The following is a 21,298-nucleotide window of genomic DNA, read 5'->3' on the forward strand; positions in this document are numbered from 1 at the left end:
TCGGCTCACTGCGCCTGCGCGGCGTGTGGACGCTTCACGCTCCCGGAAGTGGGAGGTGTCCGTTCGAGTTTGTGTGGCCGCCGCCGCGGGAACGCGAGCCCGGTAATTTTTCAACGGAGAAAGGCGAGGCTTTCGAGCTTGGCGGAGTGAGAGGGAGCGAGTGGTGGCCTCCAGCGGCTCTCTTCTTCCGTGGCACGCGGCATGGAGGATGAGCAGAGTCACCAGCCCGGCGGCGAGGCCGTGGCTCCAGCGCGGCGCGAGTCGCCGGGGTCGGAGTGCGGGGAGGAGGAGCAGCGCCCGAATCCCGAGGTGAGAGTCCAGCCCTCGCGCCCCCGGCTGCGAGGGGTTCCCGCAGCAGATGCAGCCTGTGCGCCCGAGGACCCCAGCCCCGGCCGCTTTCCCTGGCCCCAGCTCCGGGAGCCTTCACTCGGGGGTGGCTGTCATGGAGCCCCCTCTGGTCCCAGTTACGGTCTGGAAGTGAGTGAATAGTCCAGACGAGAAGTCTGCGAACTGCGGTTTTAGAAGCTCTGAGTGGGAATTTTGCTTCTAGACATTCTGGGCGCACGGGGACTGTTGTCATTCTGTGTAGCCCTAACCTGTGATTGGTAGTTTATGTTTTTGGAAGTCTCACGACGCTCTAGGTATGTCACTTCTTAAGACCTTGGAGCCCATCTCCCAGCCTTGGCAGATGGCGATTGTGCTTGTTAGCTGGAGCTTCGTCTCTGTTTTTTGCCCATTTACTCCTACCCCGTAGAAACATATGACTGATATTCTTCGTGATTTTGACAGCTCACGGATAGATCCTAGTTACAGTGGTAAAGTTGTAAAAGCGGTCTTAAAACTTCTTTATTCACCTTCTTTGACAGATGTAATTGTTGTTGACTAGCACTACATAATATAAGTAACCTAATACCAAAATTGGTCATTTTCTGTTCATAACATGCAAATGCTAGCACCTCATAGTGTGAGTATTTGCAGGAGGCGTCCTAGCACGTGCTCTTTTCGTCTACAGCCAACTCTCCATATAGCAGCTAGAATGATCTTTTAGTCTCCTGAACCTGACCGGGTTTCTCCTCTCCTGAGCGTTCAGTTTGCTGCCTACAGGACTTGGCTTTCTCCATTGTTAACTGCACCTCATACAACTCTTCTTTTGCTCTCAGCGCCCAGCATCCTTGGTTTTATGATGTATGGTCTTTCTTGTTAGGGGTCTTTGTGTGCTTCCTTTGCCCTGAATGCTCTTCCCCTGGGTCTTTGCATAGTTATCTGCTTTGCCTTACAATATTACTTTCAAAGAGGCCTTCACGTCCCTTCTCTCTAAAGAACCACTCTTCTGCCCTGCCATCCCTCTTCAGTTTGAGATACTGTCAATAACATCATCAGGTGAGTTGATTTAAAAATAATTTCTAAAAGTTTATTTTTAATGAGAGAAGTGATTGAATATACTTCAGTATGTTTGAAAGTCTTAAAACTTTGAGCTGTAGTGACTTAAGGCCTGGGTCTGTCTTCCTAGTTGGTTTTAGTGACTGTCATATTTGTTAAAAACCTGTTGTTGGATGCTTTTAATAAACAGTGATACAGTCTTCTTTTTTTTTTCAGGCTCAAGTAAGCAAAATATTTTGTTGTATTTCAGCTAAGTAAATTTTCATTATCCCTAGTGTCAACCAAATTGTTTTTGTAAACTAATAGGTGTTGCATTTTTAACCAAGTAGGTTCAAATTTCATCAGAACTCTTCTTTTGGAAGGATTTTAATGAAGTTTAATTCTGCTTCTAAGTTGTTTTTTTTTAATGTATAGATGCAAAGCCTTTTTTTTTTTTTTTTTTTAATAGGTAATGAGCAGGGTTTTTTGTCGTTGGGGTTTTTGTTTGTTTTTTTGGCAATAAAATAATGGAAACATTTCCAAAACGTCTATTTTCTAAATGTTCTTGTCACAGAAAAGGTTTCTTTTGATAAGCAGTTAGTTGCTAAGTTACTGTTAAAACATATTTTCTTTCATCTTGAAACAGCAAATTGTGTTTAGTTAAAAAAAACAACTTTTAAGGATCAAGCTGTTAATCCCTTTCTCATCACAGAAAATGATAGCAATTTTGGAATACCTTTTTGTAAAGTGAAATGTGTAATTCATTTGTAAGTTCAATAGCACTTTTAAGTAGTTTGCCACAAGATAGTCAGCCTCTGTTTGGTATAAAAGATTTTCATGGTCACTTCCATATTGTAAAGATTCTTTCATTTGGGATAATATAAACCATGCAACCATTTACTGGGATGTGTGAAAATTGCAAAATGTCATAGTATCATGAAAGTGAATATTCCTCCCTGTACTGTGGAGCCTGTCCCTACTTTCCTCATTATGTGGCAGATACTTTATGACATATAACAGATGGACACAGACACTGGGGAGGGCACCATTCTCAATCCGTGTATTACTTAGTAAGCTAATTTTGTGTTTTTGTAGATTAATAGTAATAAATATAGGGTTTAAAATATTTTCTTTCTGCTCCTTAGTGGATTGTCTTAGTGGATTTTCTTTGGAAACCATCAGTGTAGACTGAAATTTCTAAGAATTGAACCTTGACTGTGTCCTGAACTTCACCGAAGGAAGAGGGCTAGAGTTGGAGCTAGGAGAAGAGGCAGAACTTCCTTTATAGAAATCATGATTTATAGGATATCTAGAAGAGGTCTAAGTGTTATTTGTGGGTAATTTTCATAGCTACAGTTCTAGATAAGAATTAAGCAAGTGAGTCAGAGAGAGAACTTAGCCCAACAAAAAATTCGCTTAAATTGACTGAGACATCTGTTTTGGTAGACAGACTGTTACTCAGTGTTGACCTAAATTTTAACCTGATTGAAGATGAAGTTTAAAATTCACTGTAAGTGTAAAGACAAAGGATAAGTCAGGAATCCTGATTAAATTCTAATGATAAAGTAGCCAGGCATTGTAAATTTAATATATTATTGAAAGCTAATTATTTTTATCTTAATCAAAGATCTGTGTAATAAAGTTTTTTAAACATTTGTCAACAAGGAACTTCAATATAATTATTCTTCAGTTTATGGACAATCATGCATTGGAGTTCCTGTCCTCTTCCTCAGAGGAAATGGGAGAGAATAATTCTTGAATATTCTAGCACAGTGTCTACTAAATGTGTGCTGCCTTAAATTGAGAGCTAAGAGTGAGAGATAGTCCCTGAACCATCAGGATCAGTTCTAACTCAGGGACTGTGGCCTGTCCATGGTTATCCCTCCTTAGTCTGTCACTAAAGTTCATATGGGGACGGTGTGGTAAATTATAACTAAGTTAACAAGCTTTAGTATGGATTGCTAGTAAATTCCAAAGTATTTTTGAAAATTCTGAAACATACATAATATTTGTAACATTGTGTGTGGAAAATAACTTGTAAATGAATCTTTGGAACTTAACATATTAGTAATTTAGGACTACCTGTGGCGTGATTAGAATTGAATTATGTCTTTCTTAACATGAATTTTGATTTAAGAAAGGAGGAAAGGTCTATAATATAGTAACTATAGTTCTCCTGAATAACTGATATATGTGTAACTTTTGGAAATTGTGTATTTTGAAGCTGAATGTATTTCCTTCTTTGCCTGGGGTACCAGGAAGTTTTGAATTAGATTTCTGGTCCATTTTATTTTTATATTGGCCAATTTCTGTTAGTTTTGTGAAACGAAGTCAGGTTAAAAAATTCTTAGGAAGGCACTAATGTATACATGTGTAATGTTGTAAAAGTTTACTTAAAAAATTGGTTCATTTGTAAATTTTAGAATACTGTTTGTGCAAAGGTCTGGCCTACAGTTATTAATAGCCATGGTGGGTGTGGTATCAGGAGCCTGATATACTTGATCTCATTTAATCCTTATAATAATCTCTCCCAAATACTATTTATCATTACCAGTACCAAATACCATTAGAGACATTTATTATTATACCTTATATTATAGATAAGGAGACTGAAGATCAGAGGCTAATAAGTATTTACCCAAGGTTATGCTGCTAGTAAACTATCAGCTGAGGCTCCACACTGAGGTTGCTCTGACTCCCAAGACCAGTACTCTGTTTACTTAGCTTCATTTCCTGTAGGGAACTGCATGACTCAGAAGAGAGCAGGGTAAATTGTATTGGAAACACACCTTTCTTCTTCCTATGCGCTTTTTATTGAACATATGGCATGGAGAGGCCTTAGGAGTTTGAATCTTTAAGATGTTTGTACTAATTATAAACTTTATATATATATATGTATTTTTTTTTGGTAGAAAAAGCAACGATGTAGACTTGATGGCCAAGAAACTAAAGGATCTAAGTTCATTACCTCCAGTGCAAGTGATTTCAGTGACCCAGTTTACAAAGAGATTGCTATTACGAATGGTTGCATTAATAGAATGAGTAAGGAAGAGCTCAGAGCCAAACTTTCAGAATTCAAACTTGAAACCAGGTAATTAAAAATAACTTTTTAAAATTATAACTTAGTACCTGTTCATCCTAGAAAATCTTGAAAACACTGAAAAATTAAAAATCATCTGTAATCCTACCATAAAGAGTTAACCGTTACTGACAGTTCAAATAACCACTATAAGTTATATTCTTATACATGAATCTGTGTGTGACTGATTGTTTCTGTCAGCTTTTAAATGATAGACTAGGATTGCTGAGTTAAAGTTGTTGAATATTTTGATCATCTACAGGAAATGTATAGGAGTATCTTTTTATACCAAGTATGTTTTAAAAAATTTTTTTTAGTTCATCATTTGGTTGATGGATATTTATAACTTAACAGGATTGAGTATTTTTTCCTATTTCTTTTCTTTTGTTCATTTGTATTTTATAAAGAAGATTTCTTTGAAACCAGGCAATTAAAAAAAAAAACAACTTTCACCTACTAGGAAATATTTTTTTCTTCTGTTTTAGTTTCTAAAAGTATGCAGTGTGTTAGTAAGCATTAAGTTATGTTTAACTGTATATTGAATGAGAAAATAATGCAGCTTAGCCAACTCAGTGTATGTATGTGTGCATGTGTGTGTATCTTCAATGAGATGTATACCTATTTAAGTTTTAATAGCTTTTTGCAAAACAAATCACTTTATTTTGACTTGGTGCATGGGGTAGGAATGACCTTTGGGATCCAGAAAAACATATAGCTTCTTGATATACAAGAGAATTGCCAGGCATCAAGAAAAAATTAACTACAGGTAATAGAGGAAATCTTATTTTTTGGGGGGTGCCCCTGAATCCTTACTCTTGTAAATAGTATTCCTCCTCTTTGCTTTAAAATCGGGCTTCACTGCTTTTCAAAAGAGCATACATGTTATTTTTCCCCCCTTCTCAATTGTCTGCTCTGTAATTTGTGAAGAAGATTTTTACCTCTTTTCCCCTTGACTCTTTCTATTCTGAAAATACAACGTGTAGCCTAGTTAAGATTTTCTGGGGAAAATTTTTGTCCTTCCTAGGTGTAAAGATCAGTTGCTAACTCCCTACTTATATGTATTGATATGTTTATACATTTAGTCAACAAATGCTTACTAAATTATAAGCACTTTGCTAGGTAATGTTATAAAGGTAAAACAGATCTGTTCCCTGTTTTGGAAAGCTCAGTCTTTTGGGAAAATACACAAACCAATAATCACAGTACAGAGTGACCAGAGCTATATTGAGGGTCTGGCCAAGTACATCATGAGACTACAGAAGAGAGTCTGTCTCAGAGATTCAGAAGTGACATTTGAATTAATTTAAAACAGAATAGGGAGAGGGACGGTATTTTGGGCAAAAAGAAATCAAAACTCCTAATTTCAGTTTATATGTTTTCTGCTAGGTAATCTGGCTTTTTCTTTGTACAGTCAAAGTTATGGAACGTGAAAGCGTGCCCCATTTTTGGAAAGTGGCTTGTATTGTGTTTTGTCTGTAGTATGCAGCGTATGGGAAGGGGACGCATCTGAAGATGGTGCTGAAGTGATAGGTTGTAGTCAAGAGGTGAAGGAGCTCTATGCTAAAGTCTGCGTTTTACCTCGAGAGTAGAAGGGAGTCCCTGAAGGTATTTCAGCAGGAAGGTGGTGCTAGTGCTTATTAATTCGCAAGCAAGGTGAAGAAGGAAGAGGAGGGCTGTGGTAGTGGAGACCTTTGTCAGAGTCCAGGAAGCTAATTGGGAGCCCCACCATAGAGAATTCAGGAGAACCAGATTCAGAAAAACCAGATGTTTTTCTGAGTTGGAATTGGCAAAAATGGTGATTGCTTGGATGTGGAGGGGCAAGGAAGATATTAAAGACAACAGGTTTCTCTCTGGAGTAACTGGTTATGTGTTTATGTTGCCATTAGGTTTGCAGACAGCCTTTTAGTAAATAAAGTTTTACCTTTAGTAAAATACAATTTCTTCAAAAAATAAAAGAAATTAAGACAAAGTAATCCAAAGCTGTCACATGACACAGAGGTCAAGCACAATACCTTAATATGAAAGGAGTTGGGTTTTTTTTCCCCTAGGTTTTGGTAGTTTGGAAAATCTCAAGCAAATAAACATATTAAGACATTTTGTCTTAAATAACTGATTAATTATCAGGATTTTTCATGGATAAGATTCCTTTTTTAATGGTTTTGGAAGGAAAACAAAAGGTTGGAAACATTTTTCTAACAGTCACTAATTGGTGATGTGACAAAAATGCCTTCCTTGTCACTTCCCATTAGTTACAGTTTTTAGATGATCTTATTTTTACTACCATTTTGTATTTGCAAGCCCGTTAGGACTCAGCCAAGTAACAGTGAAGAAAGACTAAATAACGGTTGTGACTTGATTTTTTGAAGATATACATATTGTTTGACAAACGAATGTGACTGCCATTACCCACCATTGTTTATTCAGTTAGAACAACTTTGCCCCACCTCCTGTTTGTGGAACATTTATTTTTAAAATATTTGTAAAACTGAAACCTCCTAGATCATATTCTACCCATGGTAAATTAAGAAATCTAATTCCAGTTAAGAATCTACTGATAGTGACTGTTCTTCTGGACATGGTTTATTCTAGGGCGTCTCCTAAATTAGATTTCCTAGTTAAATAGCTAAGAGACATTCAACTTTATATACTAGGCTCATAATGCTTTCAAATTCATGTGGATTTTTTTGGTTGTCTAACTTGCAAAAGCCAAAAGGAAAGAGAGAGCATGATATGTTTAATTTACCTGAATTTCCGTTCTCTGAAATTTGTGTTTGGTCAGTAGAATAATTCAGTATTTCAGTTTTTGTATCATGTGTGTCGTCTTATTATATAAGGCAACAGGGCTGTGTAGGTGGTGTATGCCAACAAAGCTTATGGTCTGAAAGACCACTATATATTTTATATACTGTGCTATACAAATGAAGTTACATGTGAAGGAAATATTGATGCTGTATTAAAATTCTATTTTAATCAGTTATTTGCTAACTTAGCTTTGCGTCTTGCTTTCTTTACATTTAGTTTGGCTAACATTTGCTAAATTATGCTGTAACTGTCCATGTTCAACCCAGTGCCAGCAGGTAAGAGTTCAGATTCTTGCCTGTCAAATTCACCTAAGAGTTAATTTTATTCTTATTTTCCTTAGAGGTGTAAAGGATGTACTGAGGAAGAGACTGAAAAACTATTATAAGAAGCAGAAGCTGATGTTGAAAGAGGGCAGTTGTGCTGACAGTTACTACGACTACATTTGTATCATTGACTTCGAAGCCACTTGTGAGGAGGGTAACCCACCTGAGTTCATACATGAAATAATTGAATTTCCTGTTGTTTTACTGAATACTCATACCTTAGAAATAGTAAGTGGATTGTTGTATTTTAATTTTATTTTTAGCAGCAGCTTTTCTGGGGTTGGCTAGTAAGGTGGAGGGTCTCACTTGCTGTTTTAGCTAGAATTAGAATTCTAAGGAGAGGCTGTTTGCTCTTGCTGCATGCTTAATGAAGTAATTTCAGAATCTGCTGCTCTCCTTTTCCAGTAGCTAACAAAAACAGAAAACAATAAAGAACCTCACAAAAAAACAAAAAAACTGTTGCCTGGCTCTCATCCCAGAGATTCTGATTTAGTTGTTCTGTGGGTCCCCTAACATCAGCATGTTTTTTAAAGCTTCCCAGTTGGTATGCAGTCAGGGTTGAGAACCACCGTGGCAGAGTAATGTATACTCTGATCTTATAAAAATGATAAGATGTAGAAATTACCTTTCAGCTTAAAACTAGTTAGCTTTCTGGTGAAAAGTTTATGGGAAACAACTCTTGTAACCTTGGCTTCTAAGCCCGGTATATGCTTCAGGTACTCCTCAGTGCATTGTTAGGTCAGAAACTCAGCAGAACCCCTCCAAATTAACACCATTTGCCTTGTAAACTATGAACAAGGCTTGTAACAGCCCATCTATCCAGAAGTACCACTTCTGTGGTATCCCTGGTTGCCACCAACACACTGAGGGTAAGTAAGAAAAGGCTTTGTGCATTAAAATGCATAGAATTTTTTCTTTGTGTTGTTCGAAGCCTCTTTTAGTTATAGTCTTAATCAGCCCATTTATATAATTCCCTTGTCCAAAGCAGATTAAAGGTCAGTAAATTAAAAGAAAAAAATGACAGCTATGAAGGCAAATCATCTTGCATAACTCACTAGATCTTACTTCCTCTCTCTCACTCCAGGATGCTGCTCTAGCCATTCTCCTCCTTTATTTAGACGTGAATGAGTCATTGCTTTCTACTCTAATGTTCCCATCACATACAAACTTGTTATTTTTCACACCATAAAAAGTCTTCACTTGATCCCACTTCCCTGTCAGCTACCCCATGTATCTTGTTCCTCTACAGCAGATTTCTTCGTGAAAATTATATACGCGTCTGCCTCTGTTTTCTCCCATTCTCTCTTAAATCCATACCACTTGTAGGTTTAAGTTATGTATTCCAGCTCATCACTCCACTAAAATCACTCCTCATTGTCATCTTTGACCTTTACCTAAGTCCTGGTGGAATTGACCACCGTCTCCTTGAAACACTTCCTTCAAGTGACTGCCAGAACCCCTCATTCTCCTGCGTTTTAAGCAGCCTCACTGGGTTCCCCTTCACAGTTTCCTTGGCTGGTTCCTCCTTCTTTTCTCAACTTCCTAATGTAGGATGCCATAGGTTCAATCCCAGGTCCTCTTTTCTATATAGATCCTCTCCCTTAACGATCTCATTTATCATCTAGTTTCATAACTTTTGGAAACTACGTGCTGATGTCTTCCAAATATGTGTCTCCAATCTCATCCTCTGTCCCAGATCCAGGCTGTTACTTAACATCTCTGCTTGGATATCTAAACAGACATCTTAACATGTCCCAAATACACCCGCAGCTTGTTTTATCTTCAGCCTCCCTAGCTTGAGGGCTGTCAGCTCTGTCTTTCTGATTGCTCAGTGCAGAAACCTTGGAGTCATCCTTAATTCCTGTTTCTCTCACATCACACATCCAGGCCATCAGCGACTCTTGCTTGCTGTGCCTTCAGAATATATCCAGAACCCAGCCACTTAACCTCACCGCTATTACTGTAGCCTGAGCCCCACTGATTTCTCGTCTGGATTTGCTGTGTTTGTTCATCATTTAACCAGTCTCTGTTTTGGTCCTTATTCCCTGCAGCCAATTCTCAACCTCGTGACCAGTGTGATCCTTATAAAATATGTCAGAGCATTTCACTCCTCTGCTCACAACTCTTTTACGGCTACCCATTTAACTCAGAGTAAAAGTCACATTTCTAATATGATGTGGCCTATTGTTACCTCTGGTTGCACCATATTGACCTGCTTGTTGTTTCTCAGAAATGCCAGGCATGCTCAACTCCCTCACCTTCCAGAGCTTTAGCTCAAATTCCTTTCCTCCAGAGCTCTTGCTGCTAATTCCCTTCCTCCCTCCTACCCTCCCTTCCTTCCTTTCTTCCAGGTCCTCCTTAACTCTTGCCTTCTAAATAAAGCCTAACTGGTTCTCTATTCAATAGTAGCTTAAATACTCCCACAGACCCCATGTTTCTGATTCCTCTTATCTACTCTATTTTTTAAGAACCCTCATCACCTTTTAACTTACTATGTAATTTATTTAAGTGATTATTAGATATTTGGTCAATGAATGCATCGTTCTCTGGCATTGTTCTGTTAGAAGTATTAAATAGCAAATACAGTTTTATTAATGTCATACTTAGTAGTACCTGCTTATAATAATAAGGGAAGTTGCAGCTTATTTTTTAAAGATTCTCATTTAAAATTGTGAAATAGAATACTTAAAAGGATAGACTTCATTTATCTATGCAATTCAGTTAAGTAGAATTTTTCCTTTCACAGTATCTATAACTTTTGAAGTTTTCCTTTCGCAGCATCTATAACTTTTGAAGTTCGGATGTTCTTTGCTGTTCTTTTACTCTTTTACAGTTGTTTGTAAATATTGATAATTCATCTACTTAATACACTAGTGTGTGAAAAGAATTTTATAAACACTATTTTTCTTAATTTTTTAATCTTCTACTATAAGGAATATTTTTTGTCTTTCTCCATAGCTACCTAGTATTAATAATTGCTGCCAATAAATCTTTAGGCTTTGAAATTGTCCTTAATTTTTAACAAGTGACTTAGTGTGACCTGGTTTAGGGAGGCAGCATTGGGCTAGAGGAAAAAGCACTTAGAGACCTGAGCCTGATGATAACAGTACTGTCATTACTGAGTTCACAGAGTTGTTGTGAGCATAAAATAAGAAGGCAAGCATGAAAGCTTCTTGAAGAGGCTAAACATTGCTAAAATAATTACTAGTATTATTGTGCTTTAAATTGCTACATACCATATAGTTAAATTTTGATTATTCAGAATTCAGTTTAGTGGAATATTAATATAAAAATAAGGACTAATTAGGAGTAAATGAGAGAACAGGAATCTGAATTAATTTAGTTATAACTGAAGACTGGCATTTCTTCAGCATAATTTATTATTTAAAAAGCTCTTCATATCTGGAACTAGAGGTTGTGTTAATAGGCTTTACAGTTTCAAAATATTATAAACAAAATCATCAAAATTTTGCTCCTTGATTTGAAGACTTGCTTTGGTTAAACTTTCGTTTGAAGACTGCTTTCAGATACTTGTTCTATCTGAAACTTTTTTAAACAATGAGGCATAATTTTTTAATTCAAAAAGTAGAGTACTTAAGGAATAAGGCATTATCCTTAAATTGTTAACTAGACCGGTCTTTGCCTTGAGCCACCTATAAGATTACAACCTTGTGTGGCTGACATTGTCATATATTATATTTCATGTATCTTAAGTTATAGTAAATACTTTAATTTGCTGTCCTTCCTTTGTAGGAAGATACATTTCAACAGTATGTGAGACCAGAGATTAACACACAGCTTTCTGACTTCTGCATCAATCTAACTGGAATTACTCAGGTTATAATTCTATGTTCCTTTTTCTAAAAACTGAAGTGGTTTGGGATGGTTCAGGTGTATTATGGGCTAGTTTGAAAGAAGTTTTGAAATTAGGGATTTATTTTATAGCTAAAAAAATTATTGTTGTGAATAATCAAATGTGATACTTTGCTTGCTTGATAAAGATCTTTTGTATTGTAATATTTTAAAAATAGAAAGGTATAGTTTTCACCTCATAAGATTTTTTTCAGCCTTTCCTTTTAAGGAGTTATAATGATGAATCTAAACATTTCATTTGTTTGGAGCTTTAGTGAAGGAAGTGTTAGTTACCATGTTGAACTTGGAGATGAAGTTTTAAAATATATCTGTTTACAACCTGATTTTATGTATAGCTTAATTTTTTTTAGGTCTCTGATTTTTGGTTGTATTCTAATGTGGTAGGCCCTTTGTTCATTTATTTAGTTCCTTTATTCATTCATTCGACAAATATTTGAGGACTTGCTGTAATATTCAGTATTTGCCAAGCTATGATGGATACAAAGATAGTCAAGGCAGTCTCTCTCCTCAGCTCACTTAACGATCTGTAAGTCATGGGGACAGACAAATAAATGGTGGTCACAGTGCAAGTAGGAAGACTGACAGTCAGTGTTTCATCAAGGTGTCATGGGCATCTGTAGAAAGACCTCCCTCTGACAGAGGGAATGAAGGGCTGTCCTGGGCAAGACTCAAGTTGGTGAACTTGGACTGAGTCATTATGGGTAAATAGATGGAAAAGAATGACTGGGCCCTTCACTTGTGAAGAGCAAAACTGAAGTGGTTTGGGATGGTTCAGGTGTATTATGGGCTAGTGAGAAAATGGTCGCACATAAAGCTAAAGTGATAGACAGAGATGAGCTAGATCATGAAGGGTCTCGTGTGTCTTTTTGTCTAGAAGACCTTGGGGGGTGCTTGGAGGATTTTAAGTATGAAAGTGATATGATGGATCATTTACATTTTAGGAAGATATTTTGGAAAGATGTGAGCTTCAAGATAGGGAGACAGCTGTAGAAGGCTGTAGCTTTCAGCTGAGAAGAGATATCCCTTTTCTCCCCTCTGGAGACAGAGGGGAGAAAGCCACTGTTGAGGCCTGAAAAAAGAGAACCCTTGGGGATGATCTTAAATCTTAATTTGGGGAAGATTATATACTTCAGTTGAAAGCAGTCCCTAATACTGCTGTAAAAATTTTTTAATTGTCTTAAAACTGGAATTTTAGGTGAAGCTTGGCCTAGGAAACCATGAAAAATTTAAAACATCATAGATAAGACTTTCTCCTACTGTTCCTTTCCCTGCAGTGTTTATGTCTGGGTAGGACTACATATAGCTACCCAAATTTTTATATATTTTACTTTCATATCCTCAGGATCAGGTAGACAAAGCTGATACCTTCCCTCAGGTACTGAAAAAAGTCATTGACTGGATGAAATTGAAGGAATTAGGAACAAAGTATAAATATTCCATATTAACAGATGGGTAAGTACTTAGGAAATTTATGTTTTTTAATCTACTTTTTAAGATTAAAGATGTCTTTATTCATCTAACATTTATTTATTTTTAAAAATTTATTTATTTATTTATTGGCTGCGTTGGGTCTTCATTGCTGCACATGGGCCTTTTCTAGTTTCAGCAAGCGGGGGCTATTCTTTGTTGCTGTGCATGGGCTTCTCATTGCGATGGCTTCTCTTGTTGTGGAGCAAGGGCTCTAGGTGCCCAGGCTTCAGTAGTTGCAGCATGCGGGCTCAATAGTTGTGGCTTGCGGGCTCTGGAACACAGGCTCAGTAGTTGTGGCGTACGGGCTTAGTTGCCCCACAGCATGTAGGATTTTCCTGGCCCAGGGATCGAACTCGTGTCCCTCGCATTGGCAGGCGGATTCCCAACCACTGTGCCACCAGGGAGATCCCTCATCTAACTTTTAGAATAACCACCCAAAATACTACTTACTGAAGAAGTCCCCCACAACAGACTGTAGTTTTCCCTTTACATTCTTATTCCCAGTTAAATTTTAAGTCCTAGGTGTCAAAGAGAGGAGGGAAAGTGGAGATAATCGTCTGATCTAGGACTAGAAGGAGATTAAATATTAATGTGTAAAACTAAAATGACTTTACTGAGACTCGGTTTTTATCAGGACACTTCTTTGCTCAAAAAGTCCAAACTCTTCAGTCTGGCTTTCAAGGCTCTCTCATCTAATCCCACCCTACCCGTGTAGCCTAATCCTCCTGCTGTTTTTCTTTTTCACTGCAGTCAGGCTGGCCTATTTGCCACATGGTTTATCTTTCCTCTGTATACTCATGTAGCTTTCCTCTCTGCTGGAAGGCTGTCTTCCTTGACTACTTCTTTGTTATTACTCAAAGCCCACCTCATGTTTTACTCTGGACACTACAGTTTACATTGATCTTTTTCTTGGCACCTTACAGCCTCTATGATATGTACCGTTCATGTTGGCATCTGACTAAATATTCTGATATCTAAACTTTATGTGTGTAAGACTTAGGTTTGCAAGGAGATTAAAAATCCATTCAGAGCAAGGACTTTTGCTACTTGGTAGTCTTTCACATTGCTTACTATAGTGCTGAGTTCAAAACCATGCTCCAGAAGCATCAGTGAAATGAAAAGTCAAGTGGGGAGATGAGAGGGCTTAAAACAGGGATTACAGACATCGTGCTGAGGCACCTCCTATACCATATGCTGTTAAAGTTGAAGAAGAAAGTCCTAATCAACTTCTGTTTCACATTGTGGACAATTGTACAGCAAAGCTCTAAGCCCAACGTGAAGGGTTGAGAGACCCTCAAGTGCAATAGGAGAAGAGCATTGAATTTAGGCACATCATAATTGTGCTCAAAAATGGAAGTTTGGGGAAATGTTGATGGACCTCTTTAGAAATCTATTCCTGATTTTCAACACGAATGAGCAGTGTTTCTGTCATAACATGATGTGTACAATTCTATAAAAACCTCACCTTGTAGGACAGATCATTCAAAATCTGTGCAGTTTTGTAACCAGAGGACCAACAAAAACAATAAATGATACCTCCAGAATTAATCTGGACGGTCCAGGCAAGCAGCCGACAGTCTGTGGAAGTCACCTCAGAGGATGTTACAAATGCACAGAAGCCAGAGGGTCGTGGGGGCAGGCACTTGTTTTTAATTTTTTTAAAAGTACTCTTGTTGCCGGTACAGCAGCTGAGTTGAGCACTTTTTCTTTCCTGCTGAAAATTATCATTTCTACTGCTGCAATTCTGACTCCCTTTGCCGAGGAAAAAACATGTGAGAAGCAACACAATTTCCACATGATACAGTCAGGATTTTCCTACTTAACTACGTAGGTTGATTTGTGTTGTAGAAACATGCTGTGGCAGAACAAACTGTGTTCTAACTACTTGATAGCAACTTGTTTCTCTCAAGTGTTTTGTTCATTTGTTTGTGTTTTTTGTTTTATTTCAAAGCACACCCTCAAAGAACTTCCTAAAGTGATAAACCTGGCATTAAAAGTAAGCTGAGTAGTTATTTTCGAGTTATGAAAAAAAACTCAAGAAGGTAGAGATGTCCCTCGGTAATCAGAACCATAAAAATGGTCAAGATGAGCCCAATAAGAATTAGACAGTTTGTGAAAAAAAAAATTTAATATATCCGATTTCTACTGTGCGTTTTAAAGTTTGTTTTTGAATTATTATTTTGGAGGAAGAAAGGTTAATTTTTTAAGCTTGATGTTATGTGTGACTATAAGAAAGGTGATGTGTAAATAAAAACAAATAGAATGACTTAAAATCCTCATTTTTAAGAATGGTATAGCGTTTATTTAACCCAGTTTTTTTTCCTTTTGGTTTAAGTTCGTGGGATATGAGTAAGTTCCTGAACATTCAGTGCCAGCTAAGCAGGCTCAAATATCCACCTTTTGCCAAAAAGTGGATCAATATTCGAAAGTCATATGGAAACTTTTACAAGGTAAGATTTCTGTATCAATTATAGTGCTCTTGGTGGTAAATTTATTATATTTGCATGTATATAGAGTTGTGATTTACTAGGTGCTTTTCACAGAAAAGGTCATATAATTAGTTGTTATTCTTCAGATTCCAAATAGTTATGTTCATGTGAGTTTAGAAAAATAAGCTATATTCCTCATGAACCTGTTCCTTAAATAGGGTAACTGTATGATCTTCAGTAACAGAGGTTTGAAACTGTGGGGGTATTCAATATATGGATTGCATGTGGAACAAAGGCTCCCCACTGATTTATTTTATTTTATTTTTTAAGCACTTTATTAGAATGTAATTGCTTTATACTGTTGTGCCAGTTTTTGCTGTACACCAAAGTGAATCAGCTGTATTTATACATATATCCCCATAGCCCCTCCCTCCCGCGGCTCCCTCCCACCCTCCCCATCCCAGCCCTCTAAGTCATCACCCATCATCAAGTTGATCTCCCTGTGTTATGCAGCAGCTTCCCACTAGCTATCTACATTTGGTAGTGTATATATTGCCAATGCTGTTCTCTCACTTCTTCCCAGTTTAACTTTAATTTTATCAAAGTTAATATGTGTACGTAAGTGTCAGTTTTTAAAACTAATATTGCAAGTCTCATAACAAATGGCAGTCTTCTCACCAGTACTGGTTCCTATTCTCCCAAACACTTTCAACTTTTTAAAGGCATTTCTTCTCATATTAACCTTCCTACTTCTGAATTATATATTTATGCTATTTCTTGAATTTTCAGTCTGAGGTGTCTGTTGAGTTCCTGCAATGGAAAGTGAGGATTCAGCTCCGTTAAACAGCTGCCATCCCTGCTTGTCCCTCCCCTCCCCGCATCTGTCTTACTTACATTAGCCTTATAATCAACTCATTATTCGATGTTTACATTTCTGATGACTGTGGGGAGTGTTCACAAGTTTTCCCAAGACTTAATAATTGACTTCTTTCATTGTTTTCTTACCTTGTTCATCTCCATTCAAACTGTAAATCACTTCTCAGTACTCATAACACTGAGGTGGTCTGTCAGTTTTTCTTTTCCTTTTTTTTCCCCTTTTTACCTCGAAGACTGTCTTTCTGGAGCCTTTAATCCTGTTCTAAGCTGAACTGTTCTTTAGGCTCCTTCTAAAAGCATCCTAGAAGATTTCCTCTGCTTCTTTATCGTGTGTTAGATCTTGGGCCATCTTCTTTTTCCCTTTACAACCTCATTTTGGTGAAGCACATCCTAAAGTAGGTTCCTGAGAAAAGGTGCCTTCCTTTAAAAACATTTTTTTTTGCAGTTTTAGTGTTTTTGCAAATTGAGAACTGTGCATACAGAAAAGTGGAATTTGGCAGATTGTTTTTAAAGTGAAATCCCTTGTAAATTCCATCCACTTAACCCCCTTCCTTCCTCCTAGGGCTCTTGTAATCCATACTTTCTTGGGAATTATTTTCTTGTTTTTCCTTATAGTTTTAATATTTATATGTTGATCCTTATAGCATATGGCTTAGTTTTGCCTGCTTTTGAATATAATTAGCATCATACTGGCTATATTGTTTATTTTGCTTTTTTCCTCAACATTATGTTTGAGATTCATCCTTGTATATATAGCTGTGGTTCATTTATTTTTATTGCTGTGTGGAATTCCATTGTGTTGGTTTATCTGTTCTGCTGGCCATTTGGGTGGTTTTTGGTTTGGGGCTTTTGTGAATAGTGGTTCTATGAACATTCCTATGCATATCTTCTCGTGCCTTGTGCACTCATTTCTCCAGAGTGTAAACCTAGGAGTTGAATTGCTGGGGTATAGGATATGTACCACATTGACATTACTTGATAAAGCAAAAATTGTTTTCCAAAGTAATTGTACCATTCTCACAAGAGGAGTGTGTGATTTGCCAGACATTTAGAATGTTTGTAAGTGTGGTGGATGTGTGATGACGTCTCATTGAGGCTCTGATTTGCATTTGCCTAATTACTCATGCAGTTGAACTCCTTTTCCTGTGTTACCTGTCATTTGGATTTCTTTTGTAAAGTCCCTGTTTAAATCTTCTACCGATTTTTAAAAAATTGGTTTGTCTGCCCTTTTGTTACTGGTTTGTAGATCTTTATTGTGGATACTAGTCCTTTGATTATATTTGGTAAATATTTTTTCCTTTTTTGTGGATTTTTCACTCATTTTGTGATTTCTTTTTTAAAAAGCTGGTTATTAAAAATTACAAACATATACAAAAGTAGACAAATACAATGAACTCTCATGACCCAGTTTTATTAACTCATGACTAACCGTGTTTCATCCACTTTCCTTTCCTTGTTCTTTTGAAGATCTTGAATATCATTTCATTTGCTTTGTAAACATTCCATTATGTAACCCCCAAAAGATAAGGACTGTTTTTAGAAAACATAACCACCACACCATGATCACACTTTAAAAAATTAACAATAATTCCTTAATGTTATCAAATCATCATAAATACCATAAATATTTTGTATTCTTTTACCCTTTGTGTGTTGAATGAGGATCAGAATAAGCTTCAACATCTTGCATCTGGGTAACATGTCTCATTAAGTTTTTTAATTTATAAATTCCTTTCCCACCTCCTTTTTCCCTCTAGCAGTTTGTGATTTGTTTTGTTTGTTTGTTTTTGTTTGTTTGTTTTTTTTAAAGAACCTGAGCCATTTGTCCCGCAGCATTTCCCATAGTCTAGATTTGCTTATTGTATCCTGTGATGTAGTTTCAGATGTGCTCTGTCCTCTGAATTCCATGAAATTTGTAGGGGACTTGATCAGCTTTAGATTCTGTCTTTGCTACAACTCCCAGGTGGTAATGCATCCTTATATAAGGGGTCTTTCTCCAACCTTTAACTTAGAAGAATACTTTACTTATTCTAAGGATAATTATTAACAATTACTAGAACCATAAAGTCATTTTCAGATCTGTGTAAAAACATCTACAGCTCACAGTATGTTAGAGTGATCATAAAGTTGTAGATACATGAAAGCAGTAAAATTGCCAGTGCTCTTTTGAGTCGAGAATACATTTTTCTGTGGATCTGTTTATATTGGCCGGTTTCTTGGGCTGCCGTTTTCTGCGTGGTTTGACCTTCTTCATGATACATACCAATTATAATGCTAATTAATAGTGTAAGTTTATATTTTATATATTCTTTGGAGAAATGTCTATTCAATTTCTTTAAAGCACGTTGTTGCTTTCTTTATTGTTGAGTTTTAGGAATTCTTTATATTTTCTATAAATTAGTCCCTTTTCATATATGTGATTTGCAAATATTTTCTTCCATTCTGTGGGCTGCCTTTTCACTCTGTTGGTAGTGTCATTTGAAATATAAAAGTTATAAACTTTGTCAGTCAAGTTAAATAATAATTACAGAAAAATACCATGCTGAAAAATTAGTTTAGGTTAAAGCAGTAGAACTTCAACTTAGGTGTTCAGAACAATGCATTTCCTTTCATAAATGATTTGTTGAATTACAAAATGGCAAACTTTTTAGATGTCTTAAGGATTCCATATGTTTATATGTATTTTTAAAATTAACTAATTAACTAATTGGCTTTGTTGGGTCTTCATTACTGTGCATAGGCTTTTCTCTAGTTGTGGCGAGTGGGAGCTACTCTTCATTGTAGTGCACGGACTTCTCATTGCGGTGGCTTCTCTTGTTGCGGAACACGGGCTCTAGGCATTCGGGCTTAAGTAGTTGCAGCACGTGGGCTCAGTAGTTCTGGTGCATGGGCTTAGTTGCTCTGTGGTATGTGGGATCTTCCCGGATCAGGGCTCAAACCCGTGACCCCTGTGTTGGCAGGTGGATTCTTAACCACTGCGCCACCAGGGAAGTCCTATATGTGTTTTTATCTAAAATTCTAAGATCATTTTTTTTTAAGCTCCAGAGATTTGTTATTTACTTTGACCTGGGAGCATTTGACCTTTGCCTAACTTTATTTAGCTATTACTGTTCATTTTCAACTTCTTATTTTCCACTTCACAGTGACTTAAAGAATGCTGAAGAATTATTTACTGAGCTGTTTATTTTTTAGGTTCCTAGAAGCCAAACCAAGCTGACAATAATGCTTGAAAAACTCGGAATGGATTATGATGGGCGGCCTCACAGTGGTCTTGATGACTCTAAGAACATTGCCCGAATAGCAGTTCGAATGCTACAGGATGGGTGTGAACTCCGGGTTAACGAGAAGATGCATGCAGGGCAATTTATGAGCGTGTCCTCTTCACTACCAATAGAGGGCGCTCCAGCGCCACAAATGCCACATTACAGAAAATAACACCATTTTTGCCCTTTTGCCCGTGGATCATTCAGTCTAACTGGAGCTGCTACAAAGGTAGCAGATGAATACTTACTGAATTAGTCTTGCAGTGCAAAATTTAAGCACCTTAAACATTTAAAATCTTATTACAGTTATAGATATATGCATATGCAGGTGAACAGCTTCTATGGGGAGGGCATATTGAATTCTTTGTCACCAGCACTTTTGAGATGAGCAGTATTTGTTACACAGTAACAGTTCCTGCTTAGAACCGAATTTTATAATTTAAGGCATCCAAGATGTGTTCCTTTTGGTTTTAAAATGCAAAGGTTTATTGGCCTTCCCGTTGAATGTCATATGTTATTGATGTTAAAATGTGTAATGTATTTCTACATTAACATCATTAGATCAGATCATTTATTAAAATGCAGAAAAGATTGGACAGGTGGGCCTTATCTAGCCTTTGGGTTTTAATGTTATATAGCCCTTTTGATTTTTAAAGTTTATATGTGAACGTCAGCTGTGAGTGGTGATTTTCATGAAATACTTGGTACGCATATCTTCCTGTGTTGTTTTTCAGTTTATAAATGGAAGACTCGTGATAGATTATAGGGTCTGGTCAAAAAATCAGTTACTGTTGAGGTTAATGGAAACTCAAAGGAAAATACCACTTAAAGGAAAATAAGTGCTGCAGCTTGAACTTTATAATACATAGATAAATCATTGGAGTTTTTTGGATTTGGTTTTTTGGTTTCCCTCTCTCTGTGACACATATTTGCCGTATTTCTTAAATCTAAGAGACCATACTTTGAATTAGACCTAAAATTAAAGGTCACCACTTAATTTTGCATTTGTGTTCAACATTATGAGTGAGGTTAATAAAGTTGAATAATGCTTTCTACCGTAGCTTACTTTTTATTATTAAAAACTGATTTTACATAGTGAGTGACCACTAAATGTTGAATAGTTAATTCTTAACTAATTCTAAAAACAAAAATGTGTTTATGGAGTTGAGAAAGTAAAACTCCCCTTATCTGAAAGCTAAAAATACATATTTCCAGAATTGGGTTTCCCCGTATATCTTGCCTGGAGCAATTTCATTAACATTGTTTGTTTCTTTTCATTTACTTCCTAATTGTAATTATGATGCTACTTTATTTTAATGATCTATACATTATAATCAAATGTATTTTGTAGGAGTCTTCCAACCCTGGAATCCTCTCTCAGCAGCTTCCAGAGTTGCTCACAAGAGCTAAAAATTGCCACTGGGAAATCTGAATATGGCAAAGAGACACGGCATTGCCCTCCTTCTTTGTTTTATATTTAAGTCAAGCTGCTAATCTCTTCCTATTTTTCTTTTTGCCAAATACCCAAATACCAACAAGCTCCTTTTAAATTTCTTTTTAAGACCTTCAACATTATAAGCTCTCAATATCCTTTTGGCTCAACCAAATATTTTATCTGGTGATGCTTTACTGTCCTAACTCATTTTAAAACTTCACTGAGGAATAATTGACAAATATAATGTATATATTTAAGTATAAATGTGGTGATTTGATACACATCGTGCAGTGGTACCAAGATCAAGATAATTGACACATACATGACCTCATATAGTTAGGTTTTTTATTTTTTTGATGGTGAGAATGCTTGAGGTCTTCTCTCAGCAG

General features: G+C 36.7%; 1 protein-coding gene across 3 annotated transcripts; it reads left to right on the plus strand.

Annotated features, from left to right (window-relative positions):
• Positions 1-49: 49 nt before the first annotated feature.
• ERI1 (exoribonuclease 1) lies at positions 50-20,181 on the plus strand. Of its 3 annotated transcripts, none has more exons than XM_057697413.1 (7): positions 50-309; positions 4,272-4,450; positions 7,581-7,791; positions 11,317-11,400; positions 12,779-12,888; positions 15,242-15,356; positions 19,404-20,181. In XM_057697413.1, the coding sequence occupies exons 1-7, from the start codon at positions 202-204 to the stop codon at positions 19,644-19,646; spliced, it is 1,050 nt and encodes a 349-aa protein (XP_057553396.1). In that variant the 5' UTR covers positions 50-201; the 3' UTR covers positions 19,647-20,181. The 3 variants fall into 3 exon arrangements, with proteins under 3 accessions (XP_057553396.1, XP_057553398.1, XP_057553399.1); XM_057697416.1 differs by lacking the exon at positions 50-309 and adding an exon at positions 1,122-1,380; XM_057697415.1 differs by lacking the exon at positions 4,272-4,450.
• Positions 20,182-21,298: the final 1,117 nt, after the last annotated feature.

Source organism: Hippopotamus amphibius, chromosome 10 (genome assembly GCF_030028045.1).
Source record: "Hippopotamus amphibius kiboko isolate mHipAmp2 chromosome 10, mHipAmp2.hap2, whole genome shotgun sequence".
Taxonomy (NCBI): Eukaryota; Metazoa; Chordata; class Mammalia; order Artiodactyla; family Hippopotamidae; genus Hippopotamus; species Hippopotamus amphibius.

Coding starts and splice junctions, on each gene's coding strand:
- ERI1 (XM_057697413.1), top strand. CDS start 202: ATGGAGGATGAGCAGAGTCACCAGCCCGGCGGCGAGGCCGTGGCTCCA. Junction 11,401..12,778: donor ATCTAACTGGAATTACTCAG/GTTATAATTCTA, acceptor TCATATCCTCAG/GATCAGGTAGACAAAGCTGA. Junction 12,889..15,241: donor TATTCCATATTAACAGATGG/GTAAGTACTTAG, acceptor TTTTGGTTTAAG/TTCGTGGGATATGAGTAAGT.